The sequence below is a fragment of the Amphiprion ocellaris genome, chromosome 14 (assembly GCF_022539595.1).
Source record: "Amphiprion ocellaris isolate individual 3 ecotype Okinawa chromosome 14, ASM2253959v1, whole genome shotgun sequence".
NCBI lineage: Eukaryota > Metazoa > Chordata > Actinopteri > Pomacentridae > Amphiprion > Amphiprion ocellaris.
The window spans coordinates 234,201-253,335 of NC_072779.1; the positions used below are offsets into that span (position 1 = coordinate 234,201).

Here is a 19,135-nt window from a genome sequence, read left to right on the forward strand (position 1 = left end):
CCCAAACACACATCAGAAGTGGTAAAAACTGGTTAAATCAGACTTAAGGCTTTTGATTGGTTTCCCCAAAGTCCTGACTGAAACCCCATCAAGAACCTGGAGACTATAGAAAGGAGTCAAAGGTCCAACCAGAAGCTGGTGATGGCCAACAAAAGTACCTGGTTGAGGTAAAAGTGGCCAAAGGACCGAATACCAGCATTGCTGTATATTTTTGACCCAGGAGCTTTTGTCTTATTTCCAGAAGACCTTTAGCAAATCTATGAAAGATTGTTCGAGTTACAGGAGACACTGGAAACTCCAGACTGCCATGATATTTATGGTCTTTTTTCATGACTGTAAATACAAGGTCAACTTGAACAGCACTCCAGAAATTTTATCAAAAAGTGTTCCGGATCCACACCAGAACTTAACGGGTTCTTGCTGCGTCTGGGCACCACTTCTGCTCTGGGTTTCATAAATCTCAGCTGGTAGTTCAGACAGTCAGGCAGGCAGGCAGGCAGACGGATCATTTTAGCTTTTGGAACCAGGTACAGGTAGACTTCTGTTGAAACCACAACTTGTTGCACTACCATTTACAGGCCAACTTTATGTCTTGTTGAACTACAATCGATCAAGAAGACTCTTCCACAGAAAGCCGTTCCATCAAACAACAAACATCCCAGTTTCTGCTTTAGTGTCGCTGTTCTAACTGTTCACTTCTTTCTTGTCGATCCGTCCGTCAGCTGGCGGGTCAGGCCAGCAGCTCCACCCTGCAGGTGAAAACAGAGGAGCTGTCGCGTCAATACAACGAGCAGCTGAGTGCCATGAGGCAGGAGAAGGACCAGGAGATCCAGAGGCTGAGGGTAAGAAGCTCCACCAGAACCACAACGTAAAGGAACGGCATGAAGGGATACAAGATGTTGTTTTCTGATAATTAGGGGTGTTTCAGTGGATTTGCTTTATTACTGCTGTTTGTGGAGAGAAAAAAACACCAAAAATCTAAAAGCTCAGTTTCCTGCAGTAGAAAATGATAAAGACTAAAGACAGAAAACTCTCAAGAGTTACTGCTTATACTTCCAAAGAGTTTTGAACATTTAGTGTCTCCAGAACATAAATCCTGGTTTCAGTCCCACCACTGGCTCCATATTTCATCTGGTTCTATACTTTTTATTGAATAAAAACTTGCACTGGTACTTACATGATCATCATTCCTGCCCTACATTAAAGCACCAACTTGGTTTTCAGTTCCTGAATGACAGCATCATAAAGCTACTTGCACGGCTCCAGAACCACGTTTTACCTTGAACTACATCATGAAACTCATTCGTACCCTGTTTCACAAACTGTTTGGACTAACTTGCCTTCATCAGGACCTGATGGAGGTGAGTTTGAGATTATAAGCAAGATTAAAAACAGTCAGCCGACATCCTGATTCCTGCACAGATTGTAGAGTTCAGTTCAGTTTATCCTCATTCAGACATGCAAAAACAAAAGAATAAATAAAAGTTTACAGTAAATTGTAAGACCTATGGTTAATTAATAACCAATAAATCAAAGCCCTGAAAACTTTGTGACTGTGATTTTGGTCGATATCCATGTATATAAAGTGTCGTCATCGACCACACAAGGACAAGTTCTTGAAGAACATGTCGTTCATGTAAAACGCTGCCATTTATTTAAACTCTGCTTCTGGCCTCCAGTCCCAGATAACAAAGATCCAGACGGAGGTCACCACCACACGCCCATCGTCAGACAACAGCCTCCAGCTGAAGATCTCTGAGCTTCTGGCCATGTTGGAGCAGCGTCAGACCGTCATCACCCGGCAGGAGGAGGTCAGAAACCAGCACTGGTTCCACATTTCACTCAACTATCTCCTGTATACAACAAATGATGTCTCAACACTGAGATCATCGGCTCTGGTAGCTTAAATTAAATCAGGATCCATCCCAAAAGATCCAAACTGGACAGATTCAGTCTTTTTGTGCTTTTCTTGGAGATGGAATAGGTTTAACTGCAGTTTGTGTAAAATGGTTTGTTTTTTGAAGTTTCTAAATTTTAAACAAAAACACCTACATTACACTATTTTAGCTGTATATCTATTATACACGGAACAGGTAAATTTTAAAATCCTGAACAAAGAAACTTGTTCATGTTGTTTAATCTGTTCCATCTGTTTTTGTCAAACTACTGCCAAACAAGCTTTTCAAATCACTCCCTACGAGGTGCAAGCAACAAGTTTAGAAACTGCCTATAAAAACCAAAAATTGCCCCAAACTATCATATACTTCTATATCTATTTTACACTTGAGGTGAATTTTTAAAATATAAATCAGGTATTAACTTTTTTAGAAAACCATTTTTGAATGCTGGCAGCAGTTTTTATGCCATGAATCTCCAAAGACTTTTGAATACGTGGGAATGTGTGTTTTAAGTATGAGGTGTGATCAAGAAGTTCTGAGACTTTGACTATAAAAAGCAAAAACTGTGCCTGATTTGAATTCGGCCTCCTAAAGTTGTCTCCTTGTGCAGTGACACTCTGCTCCCAGTGCTCCCTGAAAGTCCTGTTCTGACCTCTTGCAGATGCACATTTGCGATTTCACCATGGACCATCAAATTCTGTGTCAACCTGACCCAAACTTCATGTAGAAGCTGGTCAGTAATAATGAGAGTTGCAGCTTCAACCCTGACACCAAACAGCAGTTTCAAGCAGAAGAGACACGGTTTCCAACGTGAAAAATGTGTCCCAGGTCAGCAGTGTGATCAAGAATATTCTTAGCATTTTGTTTGACATTCATAGGATTTGCACCATGAATCTGTCCACAAAGGTTAAACTGTCATTTCTATGGAAACCTCCTGAGATGTCCATGAGAGAATGTTTGGTGCAAATGACCTGAATTGTGTTTTGTACCAACAACAGCCCACTCGCAGTTTTTGGTTTTTTTTATTTCGGCCGTACCAATATAATCGTCACTCTCCAACTGCCCTTACTCGCCTGATTTGATTTTCTGCAACTTCTTCCTCCTCCCAGAAGTGAAATTCAAGGTTAAAGGTCATTATTTTGACAGATGATGAGTTTTGAAGATGGTGCTTGGCGTGCTGAAAGGATTGTTATAAACATGGCAGGAGCACTGGGAGCAGAGTGTCGCTGCACAAACAGACTTCTTCAAATGAAATGTGTCCAAATTTAAATCAGTCACAGATGATGTAACCCTCTACAACAAGGTTGAGTCAGGTGGCACAGAATTTAATCTTCACTCTCTGTGTATGTTTGAATGCCTTGGTGAAATTGCAAATGCACACCCGCAGGTGGTCAGAAGAGGACTTCCAGGAAGCATTTCAAATGTGGCAGGAACACTGGGAGCAGAGCATCGCTGCACAGGTTTAAAGGGAATAACGGCCAAATTTTAAAGCTTTTTTCACACCTGGTGTTTACCACAGTAAAGGTAACTTCCTGTTTGCCAGCAGGTGTTAAACCATTAAAGTCCATATGTCCAGGTATCTTTGAGCAACACACTAAAGCCTCTGACAAGTGAATGGAAAATAAATGTCCAGCCGATTTGTATTTAAAGGGACAAACTGTTCTGGATTTCCTACTTATTAGTTGGTGTTTGGCTTAGATTTTGTTTGGGTACATTTTTAAGTTTTTAACTGATGTAGTAACTTTTTGATCACATCTTGTTACGGATTTATTTTAAAAGCTTGGACTGCAGTAGTAATGTAGCTTTGACAAAAATAAATCTGTTTACTCAACACAAGAAAGTTTCAGGAAAAGATCTTCATACTGAACGGAATAGATGGTACCAAATGGTAGTAAAAATACTTTAAAATGTCACAGTTAGTCAGCAGTGATCTGAAGCAGCCTTCTTCCTCTGGTAGGATCATTTTAAAGGATAATTCCTTAGCTTTAGTCATTTTTCTGTCACTTCTTACAACATTATATTCACATGTTTTATAGCTGAGAGGTGGGAACATGGAAATATTTCTAAAATCTGGATTGTTTTAATTATTTTTCTCTCTGAAATTGGTGCCTTGCCTGTAAATAGAAACTAATAAACCAGACTCTTGTCATGCTTTCAGTAATTCCAACCACAGCTGCCACGCTGAACGAACATCTGGAACGTCTGCATCTATTTACGCCTCTCTGAGACCATCCGTTGGTTCTTATTTCCTTCATTTGTTTTCACCCTTCAGGTCCGACTGCATTCTGAGTTTTCTTTTAGCGCTCTGCTGGCTGCCAATTAACTGAACCTCAGGAATGTTTTTGTCGCTTTGGGCTGCTGGCATCACATTCCTCTTCTACTTTCTCATACGAACGCACAAAAGCAGCAGGACACAGTTTAGCTTCAAGTTAACGTTCAATGAAGTGAAGTTATTTTTAAAAACAACACCGCTACAAATAAAAACGCAAATAAAAAGAGGAATAAATGAAGCGGAAAGACATGCAGATACAAAAGCTTTTTCTACTATGATTACTGTTAAATTATTATTTAAATGCTGGATGCTTTCAGTGTGACTCTGAAGTACAGAAATACTAAATAATACTGAGTGAACTGTCTATGAGCATCCTCTAACTCTTAACTCTGCTGATCTTTTACCTCTTGTGGTTCTCAGGAGATCAGAAAACTGATGCAGGAGAGAAACGACAGCTCCAAGAACATCACCAAGACCATCATCACCAAGAGGTACGATCCCAGAGTAGAGCTGAGATCATAAATCCATGAATCAATTAGCTGCTGAATGGAGCATTAATCTGAAAACATCAAAAGTTTGATGGTTTCAGCTTCAGAAGTATGAGAATGAGATGTTTCTGCCTGTTTAAAAAAACAGAAAGTGAATATTCCCTTTGGTTTTTGTCTGTTTTTGCAAAAGAAGCAGTTAAATGCTATAATTCCATCAGCTTCTGAATATTGTTTGTCACATTTTGACCTCATTTTTCACTGTGATATGAAGTGTTTGGGAGCGGCACAGCCACAGCTGGACATAGAACTCAAAATAATAAAGTTATAATGGCATAAATTATATAAAAAGTGGAATTTATTTGATTATTTACTTCACTAAAACCTAACAAACCTTCCAGATGATCACAGATGTTTCCAGTACTGTTAAAAAAAAAAAAAACATACTATAGATATTTTGCTGCTTACTTTTTAAATTAGTTTTCATATTAGTCTCCTATCTGTTCCATGGAAACACTGCCTGCTGTTCATCTGAAAAGCTTCTGTATTTTTCTCGTGGGATGGTTGGTTGCTGCTGGGTCAGTATTAACTTCACAGTTGCACTGAGTAACACAGAATTTTTTGCTTTTTACAGAATCTAGAAGGAGTGAACGGTTTATTTTTGGCAAAGTTTTAAAACGAGGTATTTTCACCAAATATCACAAATTTAAGCTGAGATCTGGTTCCAGACTTACGGGTTCATCACCCATGATCAGTTCAAGGACGTCTGGAAGCTTAATATCAGTATCTTGCTGATAAATGGTGACATTATTATTATTTTTTTAAAGATAATGAACCTTTTAAACCAGCCGGTGGGGGGTTTTGGTGGTTCAGATGTTATCTTAAATTCTGTAAAATAGCTGTGAGCATTTTCATTTACAGTATTTATATTCTTTTGACATTTTAAAGACGAACAGATTAACTGATAACAAAAAGATTAACTACTACTACGCCTTCAGGTTTAACCAGTGTAAGCTTTTTAAAACACAAAATACTAAAAATAATTAAAACTGAAAACTATTATTCAAATAATAAAAATAAATTTTTCCAAAATAATAAAAGTTAAATAATTAAAATTAGTAAAGAAAGAGCTGCAAAAACAACATAAAACTGTCCACTTTGTTTGAATCCTTGTGTTGTCCTGCGTGTCAAAACTGACCTGTTTTAAAGTTTAAAATGTGGAAAAAATCTATATTTTTACAGTGAAACTTCTGATGTCCACATTTTCAACATTTTTGGGAAATCTTTGAACATTTTTTGGTGGAAAAAAAGAAATGTTAAATATGTTTCTTTAAAAACATTCACATAAAAACCAACCAAAGTCCAGTGAAATTCGCTGGATTTTGGTTGATTTTTTTCTGAATGTTCTTAAAGAAAATATTAGAAGTTTTACTGATATATTCTATATTGCCAAAAGTATTCACTCACCCATCCAAATAATCAGAATCAGGTGTTCCAATCACTTCCATGTCCACAGGTGTATAAAATCAAGCACCTAGGCTGCAGACTGCTTTTACAAACATTTGTGAAAGAATGACTCGCTCTCAGGAGCTCAGTGAATTCCAGCGTGGAACTGTGATAGGATGCCACCTGTGCAACAAATCCAGTCGTGACATTTCCTGGCTCCTAAATATTCCACAGTCAACTGTCAGCTGTATTATAAGAAAGTGGAAGTGTGTGGGAACGACAGCAACTCTGCCACCAAGTGGTAGGACACGTAAACTGACGGAGCGGGGTCAGTGGATGCTGAGGAGCATAGTGCCAAGAGGTGGCCAACTTTCTGCAGAGTCAATCGCTACAGACCTTCAAACTTCATGTGGCCTTCAGATTAGCTCCAGAACAGTGCTTCAGCAGAGAGCTTCATGGAATGGGTTTCCATGGCCCAGCAGCTGCATCCAAGCCATACATCACCAAGTGCAATGCAAAGCGTGGGATGCAGTGGTGTAAAGCAGCCACCACTGGACTCTAGAGCAGTGGAGACGCCTTCTCTGGAGTGACCAATCACGCTTCTCCATCTGGCAATCTGATGGACCAGTCTGGGTTTGGTGGTTGTCAGGAGAACCATACTTGTGGGACTGCATTGTGCCAAGTGTAAAGTTTGGTGGAGGGGGGATTATGGTGTGGGGTTGTTTTTCAGGAGCTGGGCTTGGACCCTTAGTTCCAGTGAAAGGAACTCTGAATGCTTCAGCATACCAAGACATTTTGGACAATTCCATGCTCCCAACTTTGTGGGAACAGTTTGGAGCTGGTCCTTCCTCTTCCAACATGACTGTGCACCAGTGCACAAAGCAAGGTCCATAAAGACATGGATGACAGAGTCTGGTGTGGATGAACTTGACTGGCCTGCACAGAGTCCTGACCTCAACCCCATAGAACACCTTTGGGATGAATTAGAGCAGAGACTGAGAGCCAGGCCTTCTGGTCCAACATCAGTGTGTGACCTCACAAATGCACTTCTGGAAGAATGGTCAAAAATTCCCAAAAACACACTCCTAAACCTTGTGGACAGCCTTCCCAGAAGAGTTGAAGCTGTTCTAGCTGCAAAGGGTGGACCGACGTCATATTGAACCCTATGGATTAGGAACGGGATGTCACTTATGTTATATGCCAGTCAAGGCAGGTGAGCCAATACTTTTGGCAATATAGTGTATATATAGAATCATTTTAGATATTTTTAGGATTTTTTTGAAGATTTTTACTCATTTTTTGAAAATATTTACAAGAATTTTCTTGCCAAATTTGGGGGATTTTTAAAAATAAAACTTTTAAGGGAAACTTTAAAGGAATTATTGGAATTTTCTTCCTGAAGGTTTTGCAAATTTTCAGAAATTTGGGGAATTTTTTTGCTGAATTTTTGGATTTTTTTCAGACAAGGAAACAATATTTTTTTGGTGCCCATAAATGAGGACAGCAGGAGGGTTAATATACTGTGTTTCGGCCCTAAACCAAAATAATGCCTCCCCTGTGTGCTCTTACCGTGTGTTTCCAGGTACAGGAACCAGTATCCAATCCTCGGGCTGCTCAGCGACGACTACCAGGTGACCTCGCCGGTCAAAGAAGCCAAAACCATTGTCATCGAGAGAACCGGAGAGATGATAAAACAGGTAAAAACTGCAGAGAAGACAGGGAGAGATGCAGTTTAGGAAGAAAATGATGGAATATTAGCAACAAGGAGCTGGTGGGGTTCATATGTGACTCAATAAAACGGTGAAAAGTCGGTTCTGCTGCCTGGAAGAGACGTTAAGCCGAACAGACCATCGAGGACAAACGCTAAATTCTGTCCGACGATGTTCAAAAAGCCACAGAACATTCCACACAGACAGAAAGAAGCTCAGAGGCTGTAGTTTATGGAAAATATCCAGCTGATTTTCAATAGAAGTTTTTAAAATCAAGCTTCAGTTCAGCATTTATTAGATTTACAACGTGATGGAGCATTATGAAATAAAACACTGTAAAACATCACGGCTAACAGTCAGAAAGGCTTCATAGATCTGAAGCTGCTCCTTTGGGATTTTCTAATTGCTCCATTTTTAGTTTGTAATTTTGATTTGAAATCGATTAATTGTTCAGCTCCAAATTTCTGAACACAATCATAAATACTTATTTCCAGGTATTTTATTATTCTAATTTATACATCTGAGTAAGAAACAGTGAAAGAGGAGGAGAACTGACCACTTTAATATGGTTTGTAGATGACGGTGCTTTTTAACTTTTTTTGTCAAAAAGATGCGTTTAATGTGATTCTTCTTCTGCTCTAAATGAACCAATAGAGTCCAGCTGCAAAGAATTTTGAAACTTATGATGGGAAAAATCCCTGCTTGTGAAAATGATGCCAGACAGGAAAGCTGGTAGAAAACTGTTAATATATTTATTTTACTGATCAATGCAGCTGATTATTGACAACTATTGATAACAGCTGCACATTAGAGCCGTTAAACTTCATATATTCAAACGTTATGTTGTATTGAAATGCATTTAGTTCTGACGCTGTCCCATAATGCAGGATAAACATTTAATTTATGTACAGATTAAAATGAAATTAATGTTACTGAGTGAATATTCTCTGTCATAAATACCAGTAGAATAATCAATGAATAATCTGTGTTCTATCAGCTGCAGCGTAAACGGACCAAACATAAAAACATATTAATGTTATTTCTGCATTGCTAGCAGTCAGATTACCATTCAATTCAATTCAGTTCAATAAAATTTTATTTATATAGCGCCCAATTACAGTCAAATTGTCTCGAGACGCTTTACAGAACCCATATGCCTGAACCCCCAGAGCAGCTCTAAGGAGACACTGGCAGGAAAACACCCTTTTAACAGGGAAAAAACCTTGAGCAGAACCCGACTTTTTATGTGGGGGACCCATCTGCTGCTGGCCGGGTGGGTTGAGAGGGACAGAAGAGGTAGAGAGGTAGAGATAGAGGGATAGAGATAGAGGAATAGAAGTAGAGGGGTAGAGGTAGAGGGGTGGGGGGGACACAAGGACCATAAAACACACAGTATAATACATGCATGATAAGACAGATGATACATGCAAAGTACAACTAACATGGAAACTGATTACAGTTTACTGCTACGGTGTATGGCTCTGGCATTAAATATATTACATATATAGCTGGTGGTAAATTCAAAAATATGTAGACGAGCAAATCAAGTATAGTGAGGGTGATGCAGAGTAGATTGATGGAAATGGGCAGCTGGAAGCAGTGGGCTGGAGGAAGGTCAGCAGCAGCAGCATCCCACAGATGGAGATTAGGCCAGTTGGTGGGAGAACCACCACAGATCTGAAGCATCCAGCTCTGGGATCAGGGACACTCGGAGAAAGGACACAGGGAGAAACAGAGTGAGTGTAATGCAATAATGGTATATATACTGTATATTAAATATAATGGTAGATAGAGAAGGGCTCAGTGCATCCAGAGAGGTCCTCCAGCAGCCTAGGCCTGTAGCAGCAGAACTAGGGGCAGAACTAAGGGACGTCCAAGAGGAAGACTCCAGCTGACCCCCTCAGGGTCCCCCAGTCAGTCCTAACTATAAGATTTGTCAAAAAGGAAGGTTTTAAGCCTGGTCTTAAAATTAGAGAGGGTGTCCACCTCCAGAACCCAAACTGGGAGCTGGTTCCACAGGAGAGGAGCTGATAACTGAAGGCTCTGCCTCCCATTCTACTTTTAGAGATTCTAGGAACAACAAGTAAGCCTGCAGTCTGAGAGCGAAGAGTTCTGCTAGGATAATATGGTACTATCAGGTCTTTAAGATATGATGGAGATTGGTTGTTAAGAGCTTTATATGTCAGAAGAAGGATTTTGAATTCTATTCTAGATTTAACAGCAAGCCAATGAAGAGAAACCAGTATAGGAGAAATATGATCTCTCTTGCTAACTCCTGTCAGTACTCTGGCTGCAGCATTTTGGATCAGCTGTAGATGTTTCAGAGAGCTATTGGGACAACCTGATAATAAGGAATTACAGTAGTCAAGCCTAGAAGTAACAAATGCATGGACTAGTTTTTCCTATGGCAACGAGATGAAAACATGGCTTCATTCAGTGGTTTTAGTAATGTACAGATCAACAGGTTTGCAGATAAAACATTTCCCTTCAGCTGAGAATCTGTTTCACTCATAAATAATCATCAAGAAATTATTTGGTTAAAAGGAGATGCTTCTTAAAGCCGATTTAAATCCAAACTCTGAACAGAACCTGATCCAGATCAGGTTAGTTCCACAGCATCCGTTACCATGGAGATCTAGCACCACAGCATCCGTTACCATGGAGATCCAGCTCCACAGTATCCGTTACCATGGAGATCCAGCTCCACAGTATCCGTTACCATGGAGATCTAGCAGGATAAAAGACCTTCAGAGACTGAAAACTCTGACTTCAGGTTCAAACCAACCTGCTAACACACGACTCTCCCTGTGTAGTTCAGTCCTCCGATGGTCTGTTCATATTCAGTAGACTGACAGGAAACCACAGGTCAGCTGTACTTTGGGATAAATAAACTAAGTCCAGCTTTATGAGCATGTAGGAAATAGAACAGTGGAGGTTTGTTGTGTTAACAGCGCAGAAAAACAGTTTCCTGGAGTTTAACCATCGACTGTTTGTCTTCCTGGAGTTTAACCAATCAGGAACTTTTCTCCCTTTCTAAGACGTTTGATGCAAAAAGCTCCATGAATCCTGCAGCGGAGAACAGATTCTACTGGATAAAACACATCAAACTGAATCTAACAGTTCAGAGAAGCTGAGCTGAGAAAACCACAGCATTTATATCTTGAAACAGCTGTCTTCAAAAAATCTGCATGTAACAAATACAGACACATCAAAACCAGAAGCCACAAATGATGTGTTCTATGTGTGACAGTATATCTAGTTAATGAGTAAATATCCAATAATAATGCTGCTAGTGTCAGGATATCCTCAGTTTTATGGCCTCAAACCTTCGGTTAGGAGGGAAAGTCTGGTGTTTGGTGCCACCCAGAGGTCAAAACGTGCTCCTGCAGACAGTTTAATTCAGGACAAAATGACTCTAAAAAGATCCGTTTGCAGGATTTAGTGTCGTCTGGCAGTGAGGTGCAGATTTCAGCCATCGCCCCTCTTTCTCCAAACATGCAGGAGATCGAAAAGCAAAAGCCAGTGTTTGGTTTGTCCGTTCTGGGCTTCTGTAGAAACATGGTGCTCCCTCTGTAGTTAGAAAAAGTTCATGGATGGACTCTACACCGACGGAAACATAGCTAGGATTCTTATGTTTATCTATAAACCCAAAAATAGAAAAAAATGTAAAAACAAAACCACATTTTTCTATTTTTAATTGCATTTTTTCCATATATGGGTTCATATATATATATATATATATATATATATATATATATATATATATATACACATATATATATATATATATATACATATATACATATATATACATATACATACACACACACATATATATATACACATATATATGTATGTATATATATATATATATATATATATATATATATATATATATATATACACATATATATATATATATATATATATATATATATATATATATATATATATATATATATATACCGTTGTTTTATATTATTTATTTTCTGCTTATTTTTTTCTATATGTAGGTCAAACAGGGTTAAGCAGCTTTGTCATGTTTGGGATCATTTATATCATCATCATATATTACTATTGAGAAACTAAAGCTTTAAGGGGACAATCTACTTAAAGTGAAAGCCTCTCAGTTTTTATTTAACTGTGTAATATTTTAGAATCTAAACATAGCAGGACACAGATGATTTGAGAGTTTGTTCTGAGTTATGGATCAGACTATTATCAGTGTACCTTAACATTTAGGGAATTATTCTTCATAAAGGCGTGTTTTTAGTCCTGCCTGTCATCTACTGTCACTGTTGTGTGTAAATTTAAAGCATTTCTTGAACATTTGTGGCAAAATCAACAATTGATTCAATAATAATATAAATTTAGTTTTTACACGTGTATGCTGGATATGCATCATTAATCCTTCCAGGAGTCTCTGTCATGGTGCCCCTTCACCAGTTAAACTCCCACACAGAGCTACAGATTTTTCTGTAAAAGTCTGATTTTTAGATGGATCAGAAAGACAGATCTTATTTTTATACATTCCTTAAATGACAGACGTTAGAACCCGGACACTATTTTAGGCATTAATTTAAATCCTGAACAGATGAGATGTTAGTTTCTCTCGACCAAACACAGCGACAACAAACCATCAGATGCTGAAATCATTCCAGAGGAATGACAAGTTCTAATTTAAGAAAGAATTTGGAAGTGAGCCATGTTGATTTTGAAAAAGCTGATTTTTCAAATTAAGACTGATCAGTTTTGCTCGTTGGCACAGAATTTACCGAATCTCTGGTCACTAAACAGGAAGAAACTCCACCTGGTGGAACAACCGGGTACTACAGCTGATCTACATTTTCTAACATTCTTCTTTTTCTGCCTGGTCAGTTAACCCTCGTGTTGTCCTGCGGGTCAAATTGAACCGTTTTAAAGTATGAAAGTGTGGGGAAAAAAAACATATTTTCACAGTGAAAAATTCCACATTTTCAACATTTTTGGGACATTTTTTGGTGGAAAAAAAAGATGTAGAAAAAAACATTTTTTTACGAACATTAAAAATGTTTCTTAAGAATATTCACATAAAAATCAACCAAAATACAGCGAAATTCGCTGGATTTTGGTTGATTTTTATGTGAATGTTCTTAAAGAAAATATTAGAAGTTTTACTGATATATATGGAATCACTTTAGATATTTTTAGGATTTCTTTGGATGATTTTTACAAATTTTTTTGAAAATATTTACAAGAATTTTCTTGCCAAATTTTTTATTTTTTTTAAAAAATCAAACTTTTAAGGGAAACTTTTAAGGAATTATTGGAATTTTCTTCCTGAAGGTTTTGCAAATTTTCTGAAATTTGGGAATAATTGTTGCTGAATTTTTTTTTTCAGACAAGGAAACAATATTTTTTGGTGCCCGTAAATGAAGACAATAGGAGGGTTAATATTATTTTATCCGGTTAATTATTGACAGTGATTAACTGTCTAATCAGGAGTGACTGTTCAGAATGAAACACTTGAGATAAATGAAAGTTGAAAACCGTTCCTGGTTGAAATCTGACTGAACTGTGGATTTTGTGATTTGTGTTTTGTTTTTACAGACGGCTTCTTTTTCTTCTTCTTCTTAAACAGAAGATCTGTACACAGTGTAACAGTTGTGTCTGTGTTTTGCTTACTTTGAAACAGGAAATCATTACAACCCCTTAAAGACACACTGCTTCTCTCCGACAGGAATGATTGAACGACGAAGAAGACCTGGACTCACCCGTGCTCCCTGCATGTTCCTCCCCTCCCTCAGGGCTCCCAGGGTTGGTGGTGGTCTCCCCCCTTTAAATCCTCCCCACAGATTTGGGGTCTTTTGGTTTGACCAAATTGGGTTTGTTTAAGGTGACAAGTTTTGTTTTGGGCGTTTTGTTGTTAATGATTTTGTAGCTGTTTTTAGCAGTAAAAGAGAATCAACAATCACAGACCAAATGTGTTGAGACGATGCTACAGCCAGTTGTGGATTTAGGTGGAAATAATGATCAGGACAGCTGGAACTGAATTCTTCTCTTTTCTCACCTTCAGAACAGTTTGGAGCAAATCTCAGATCACAACCAACAGAGCTGACACTAAATGTGATGAAAACTCTAGATTTAACCATTAATCTCTCATTTAAAACAATGAAAACAGTTCCATGAAAACCATATAGTCACTATTTTGAAGAACACCTGTGTCTTATCAGCAGAGCAGGGCTGGGAACTTTATCATGTCTCACTTGGTGGAATCACTAACTGGTGATTCTGCAATATACTGCAAAACAATCCTCCGTGATACATCACAACGCTGGTAGGAAACCTCAATAAAACAGCACAAATTTAGATCCCATAGTCGTTGCTTGATTGATGAAGAACTGTTAGGAGTTTTAACTGAACCATCAGGAACACGAACGCTGAGTTGTGTCGGTATCACAGCAGATTGTATGGTGATATATTGCTGCAGTGATTACGTCCCATCCCTGCTGGGCAGATGAGCTGAGAAGTAGGTTTACATTTGGCTCCACGTGGACGTCGTCTTCCTGGATTCAGAAGGAGATTCACCAAAATGCTTGGATGAAAATGTTTTTTCTAAGTAAAACTAAATGTCCTCTACAACATGCTACCAAAGCACTGTCAGGTGATGCATTATGAAGGCTTTTGCAAGGAAATGTTAGTAAAATCAGGTGAAGGTATCGGTTGGAATTTCTACACCATATTTAAATACGATTTAGGCATAACTATAAACTCTAAAGCAACTCCTCAAACACTGATTTCACTTTCATGAAGCTTCTAATTGAGAGTTTTTGATCTGGAATGGAATCGACAAACCCCTCAGACTAATGCAGTCTAGTTCATCACCACTAAAACTACAGTCACCTCAGTTAATACCCAGCAGAGACAGATAAAGCCTTTTTAGTGTTTGTAACGTGAAGTATGATGTACAGAAATAGATCTCTAATAAAGCAGTGTGCTCTAGAACCCTGTTGTACTCTGGATATTTGCTGCAGTGTGGCCACTGATGGTCTAAGTTCTGGTACTGATACTTTGAGCGACATAAACATGTTCTGCAAAAATCCAGTAAAGTTGTCTGAGGACATACAACTGAACTAAGGATTAGTCTAAAATCTGCAGTTATCTTTTAAATCAATACATTTGAGTAAAGATTGGATCAGCAACACTACAAGAAGAACCAAAGTTTTAAAGTTGTGACTTTTCCACTACAACTTGTAGTCTTAAAGAGTTTGTGGCTGAACAGTTGGAATAGTGTTTTAGTGCAGATGCTGCTATCAAGACACTTTGAGTGACACAAACAAATGTCCACTGACAGAAGAAGCTTCAAATATAAAGCTCTGTCAAAACACATGCAACTGTCCGAGAGATTAGTCTGAAATCTGCAGAATTATCATTTACATCAGTAAATATGATTAAAAATTAGATCAACGAGACTACAAGTCTGCAACACATTGGTTAAAACCAAAGATCGATACTCAAATCTGGCCATAAAGGTAAGAAAGAGTTAAAAATATGGGAATTTTCTGCTACAACTTGAGTCTTAGCGAACCTATGGCTGAAGAGTTGCATTAGAATCTACAGATGGACCTAAACAAGTGGCCACTGATGGTCTAAGTTCCAGTACTGATACTACCGATACTTACTGTTTACTACATAAACATGATCTGCAAAAATGTATTTGACAAAAGACGCCTCAAATGTAAAGCTCCGTTTAAACACATGCAATTATACGAGAGATAAGTCTAAAATCTGCTAAATTAGCAACTGAACATTGGATCTACAAATCTGCAAAATGCTGGTTAATAAAGTTCATGACAGAGCTCTGTATAAAATGTAAGTTTAAAATGAATAAATTTGCCGTTAGAACTTGGAGTCTGAGCAGTTGCATTAAAATCGAAGAAGATGGTGCTAATTTGATGTTTTGGTGCAGAAGCTACAAACACTTTGTAAACATATTCTGCAAAAATCTATTTGACAAAAGACTCAAATGTGTCTAAAATCTGCAAAATGAACGTTTAAAGCAGCAAAAACGATGAAAAATTAGAGCAAGAAGAAGACAAATCTGCAACATGCTGGTTAATACCAAAGTTTGATGCTCAAATCTTCCAATAAATGTAAGCCAAAGTTTAAAATGTGTGAATTTCCCACTGCAGCTTGTAGAAAAGGCCATTTTTCTGTGGTTTGGAGCAGTTACTGGTCTCAGATTTCAGCAGTAGGGTTCACTGAAGGGAAGACGAGGTGCCATCGTGGAACCAAACACCTTCACAGAACAGCAGCTTCCAGTTGTCTCTAAATACACCTTAAACCCAGACTGGCAGCTCGTAGCATGAGATCCTCCTGAAACCACCAGCCCTGAAGCCCAGGGAGGAGGACGTTATGCAGTCTATGATCGCTAGTCTGCATGTAAATATTTCTGTATATTTGTACCACGTGTGACTGTAGAGCAGCTGTGTGGTGTATTTGATGAACATTTGGGATCAAAATGTTCTCATCGGGTAGTTTCTGTAGTTCACCGTGTACTCCAGAGCTTCTTTTTTTGTTGTGCATGGGTTCATGTTAGCTTTGTGATGTGTTTGTACTGTATATGATGGTGGGATCTGGGCGACGTCTCACATCCATGAGAGGAAAACGCTAAAAAGTGTCTCCCATGGGTGTAACACATCGCTGAGGGCGGGCAGGGAAACATGCTGGAATTTTGAGGCATGATTGTATGGGCTAATGATGGTGGAAGAATACTTTAAAAGCACAATGTTACGTTAAGTGTAGATTCATTTTTCCGAGTTTTTCAGCTGGTTTCTGTTCAGGCTTTCGTGTCCACTGGGCAGCAGCTTCAAAATGCTGCAGCCTGAAGTTTACAGAAAACATGAAACTTTAGATGCGGTTCTGTGTATTTATTATCACTTCAAAGAACTCTCTTAGTAGTTCAGCATACAGACGTTTCACTGCATTGTTGAAAACAAGCATTTTTTTGTGGTTTGACTCCCAAACCTGCTTTAGCGGTAGAACAACTGTAGCTGGGGTTAGCAGTTAGCCGTTAGCTTGGTGTTTTAGTGGTCAGAACAACTGTAGCTGGGGTTAGCAATTAGCCATTAGCTTGGTGTTTTAGCAGAACAACTGGAGCTGGGATTAGCTGTTAGCCGTTAGCTAACTGTTTTCCAATCATTAAACTGTGGCTGGGGTTAGCTGTTAGCCGGTAGCGGGGATTAGCTTTTAGCCGTTAGCTAACTGTTTTCTGATTACTCCAACTGTAGCTGGGGTTAGCTTTTAGCTGTTCGGGTTAGGCTGCATCGCATACTGAATAAAACAGTAATATTCTAGCTGTATATGTATAAAACACGAGTAATAATTCTACATGTTTATAACAACAGTGAAGTCATTATTGAACTTTTCATTTCATCTGAATCGTTTTTAAGTGTTTCAATATACAGTCGTCCTTCTTTTAAGTGACTAATTCTTAGAAACAGCACTTCAAACTATACAGATCTTCCTTATCCTGACATTTTATTCTCATTATTATTATATATTATATGTGTGGAAAGATAAATACAAAACTGAATAAAACATCTAAACCTATTCCTTCCCATTTAGTTTTCTTAAATATTTGGAACATTATTATTCATTATTCTGAGTTTCTACTGGTTGTTATGGAGCTTTTTTAAAGTGTATTTCTGGAACGCTTGCATGCTTTAATTCTACAGCTGCTGTGGCGTCAGAAGGAGTTTTACATTGAGTTTAATTTTACAGTTTACTTTTTACAGTTTGTGGAGCACATAGAGGTTCTGGATTAACAGGCTGCAGATCCACAAACACCAAAACACAATGTGATCTGACAGCTGCCCACTGGACACTGAGCCACATGTTAGCTGGAAGCCTGTAAAAACTGTTGATGCTGTGGACCTCAATGCCTTAATGTGTTTACCGTATTAACAAGCTAATGCTATGCCAATGCCACTGACCAGACATGTTCCTGCTCCAATCTCGTTATATGCTGTATAATGACAATAAAGCAAATTCTATTCTATTCTATTCTATTCTATTCTATTCTATTCTATTCTATTCTATTCTATTCTATTCTATTCTCATTCCACGGCAGGATCAAACCTCCAGTGGCTCCTTCCAAAGTAAAGGTCTTCATTCGCTTGCTGTCTTGGTAATCTTTCAGAAAACCAAATCCTGCCTTTCTGTTTTGCAGCAGACATTCGATTGTTAGTGGAGCTAAATTAACTGGTTGTAACTAATATGCAAATAGATGTTTCTAAATATACTGTATTTTGGTTATGCAAATGCTTTTCTCTTTCAGTCCTCGAGGCTTTGGCGCTGCCGGCCCAACTACGCGTTTGATTAAAATCAGTAATATATCTTTGCAAAAATGCACTTGTGTGTTTAATGATTACAAACTGCACAATTACCAGAACCATCAGAGGTAAAGGGTTATTTCACCAAACATTAGGAGGCAAACGCTACACAGGCCTAAACATTCAGTATCATCTGTATGAGGGACGATCAGAAGGTTCTGATGAACTGATATATTGATTGTAGGTAAATGACACGAATGAAGGAACAGATCACAAAAACAGAGGAATTAAGGGTGTAGGATGCTACTCAGATAAAACTATCTGACAAAAAGAAGACTTCTACCAGAAGTTGTGTACATATATGTTACATCTCTTTTAACAAAATAAAAGCTCCAGAATTCTGATGTAAGTTTTCAGGATCTCCTAAATTGTGTCCAAATGGTGTTCCTTCAATTTGAGCTTCATTTTGTGTTGGAGAAAAAGTCACAGGAAGTAAAGTGATCCATGACCAGATGCATAGTGTGTTTGAGAAACCAAATCTCAACCAGTTTCTTTCAATTTGTCCCAAAAACTTTCAGAGAAAGTTCTGCCATGTTCTACTAAAGTTTTCGCTGGAAAGTTTCCCAGAATGTTGTTCTTAAAGGCAGGATAACTAAAGATGTTCTAAAGGTGTTTGGTGGCTAGACCGTCTCAGAACTGCTGCACTGAGAACGTTCTTCCTTTGTTATCACTGAGGGAACACTAGATAGATTCTATAATATGTTCCCTCAACAACATCCCATCTCTGAACATTACTGCTAAAACATTCTACTTCTGTTCATATATCACAGTACAGGAACATCTTTTAAAGTGTATCTGGAGCTTTATACAAAGTAAATGGAATCCTGAAGAAGATTTACTTCCACGTTCTTTAAGGAAACCTAAAATCATCAGAGCGAAGGTTGGACCTTTGATGCAGTTGGATGTTCCAATGGGACAATGACTCAAACATTCATCAGAATGGTAAACAAAT

At 38.3% G+C, this 19,135-nt stretch overlaps 1 protein-coding gene across 1 annotated transcript in view; it reads left to right on the forward strand.

Annotated features, from left to right (window-relative positions):
* Positions 1-17,849, forward strand: part of pof1b (POF1B actin binding protein) — a 51,526-nt gene extending 33,677 nt beyond the window's left edge. The window contains exons 9-13 of the mRNA XM_035948720.2: positions 723-842; positions 1,680-1,811; positions 4,591-4,661; positions 7,684-7,798; positions 13,485-17,849. Coding sequence (XP_035804613.1) covers positions 723-842; positions 1,680-1,811; positions 4,591-4,661; positions 7,684-7,798; positions 13,485-13,505 — 459 coding nt within the window. The 3' untranslated portion in view covers positions 13,506-17,849. The remainder of the gene's footprint in view (positions 1-722; positions 843-1,679; positions 1,812-4,590; positions 4,662-7,683; positions 7,799-13,484) is intronic.
* The last annotated feature ends 1,286 nt before the right edge of the window (positions 17,850-19,135 follow it).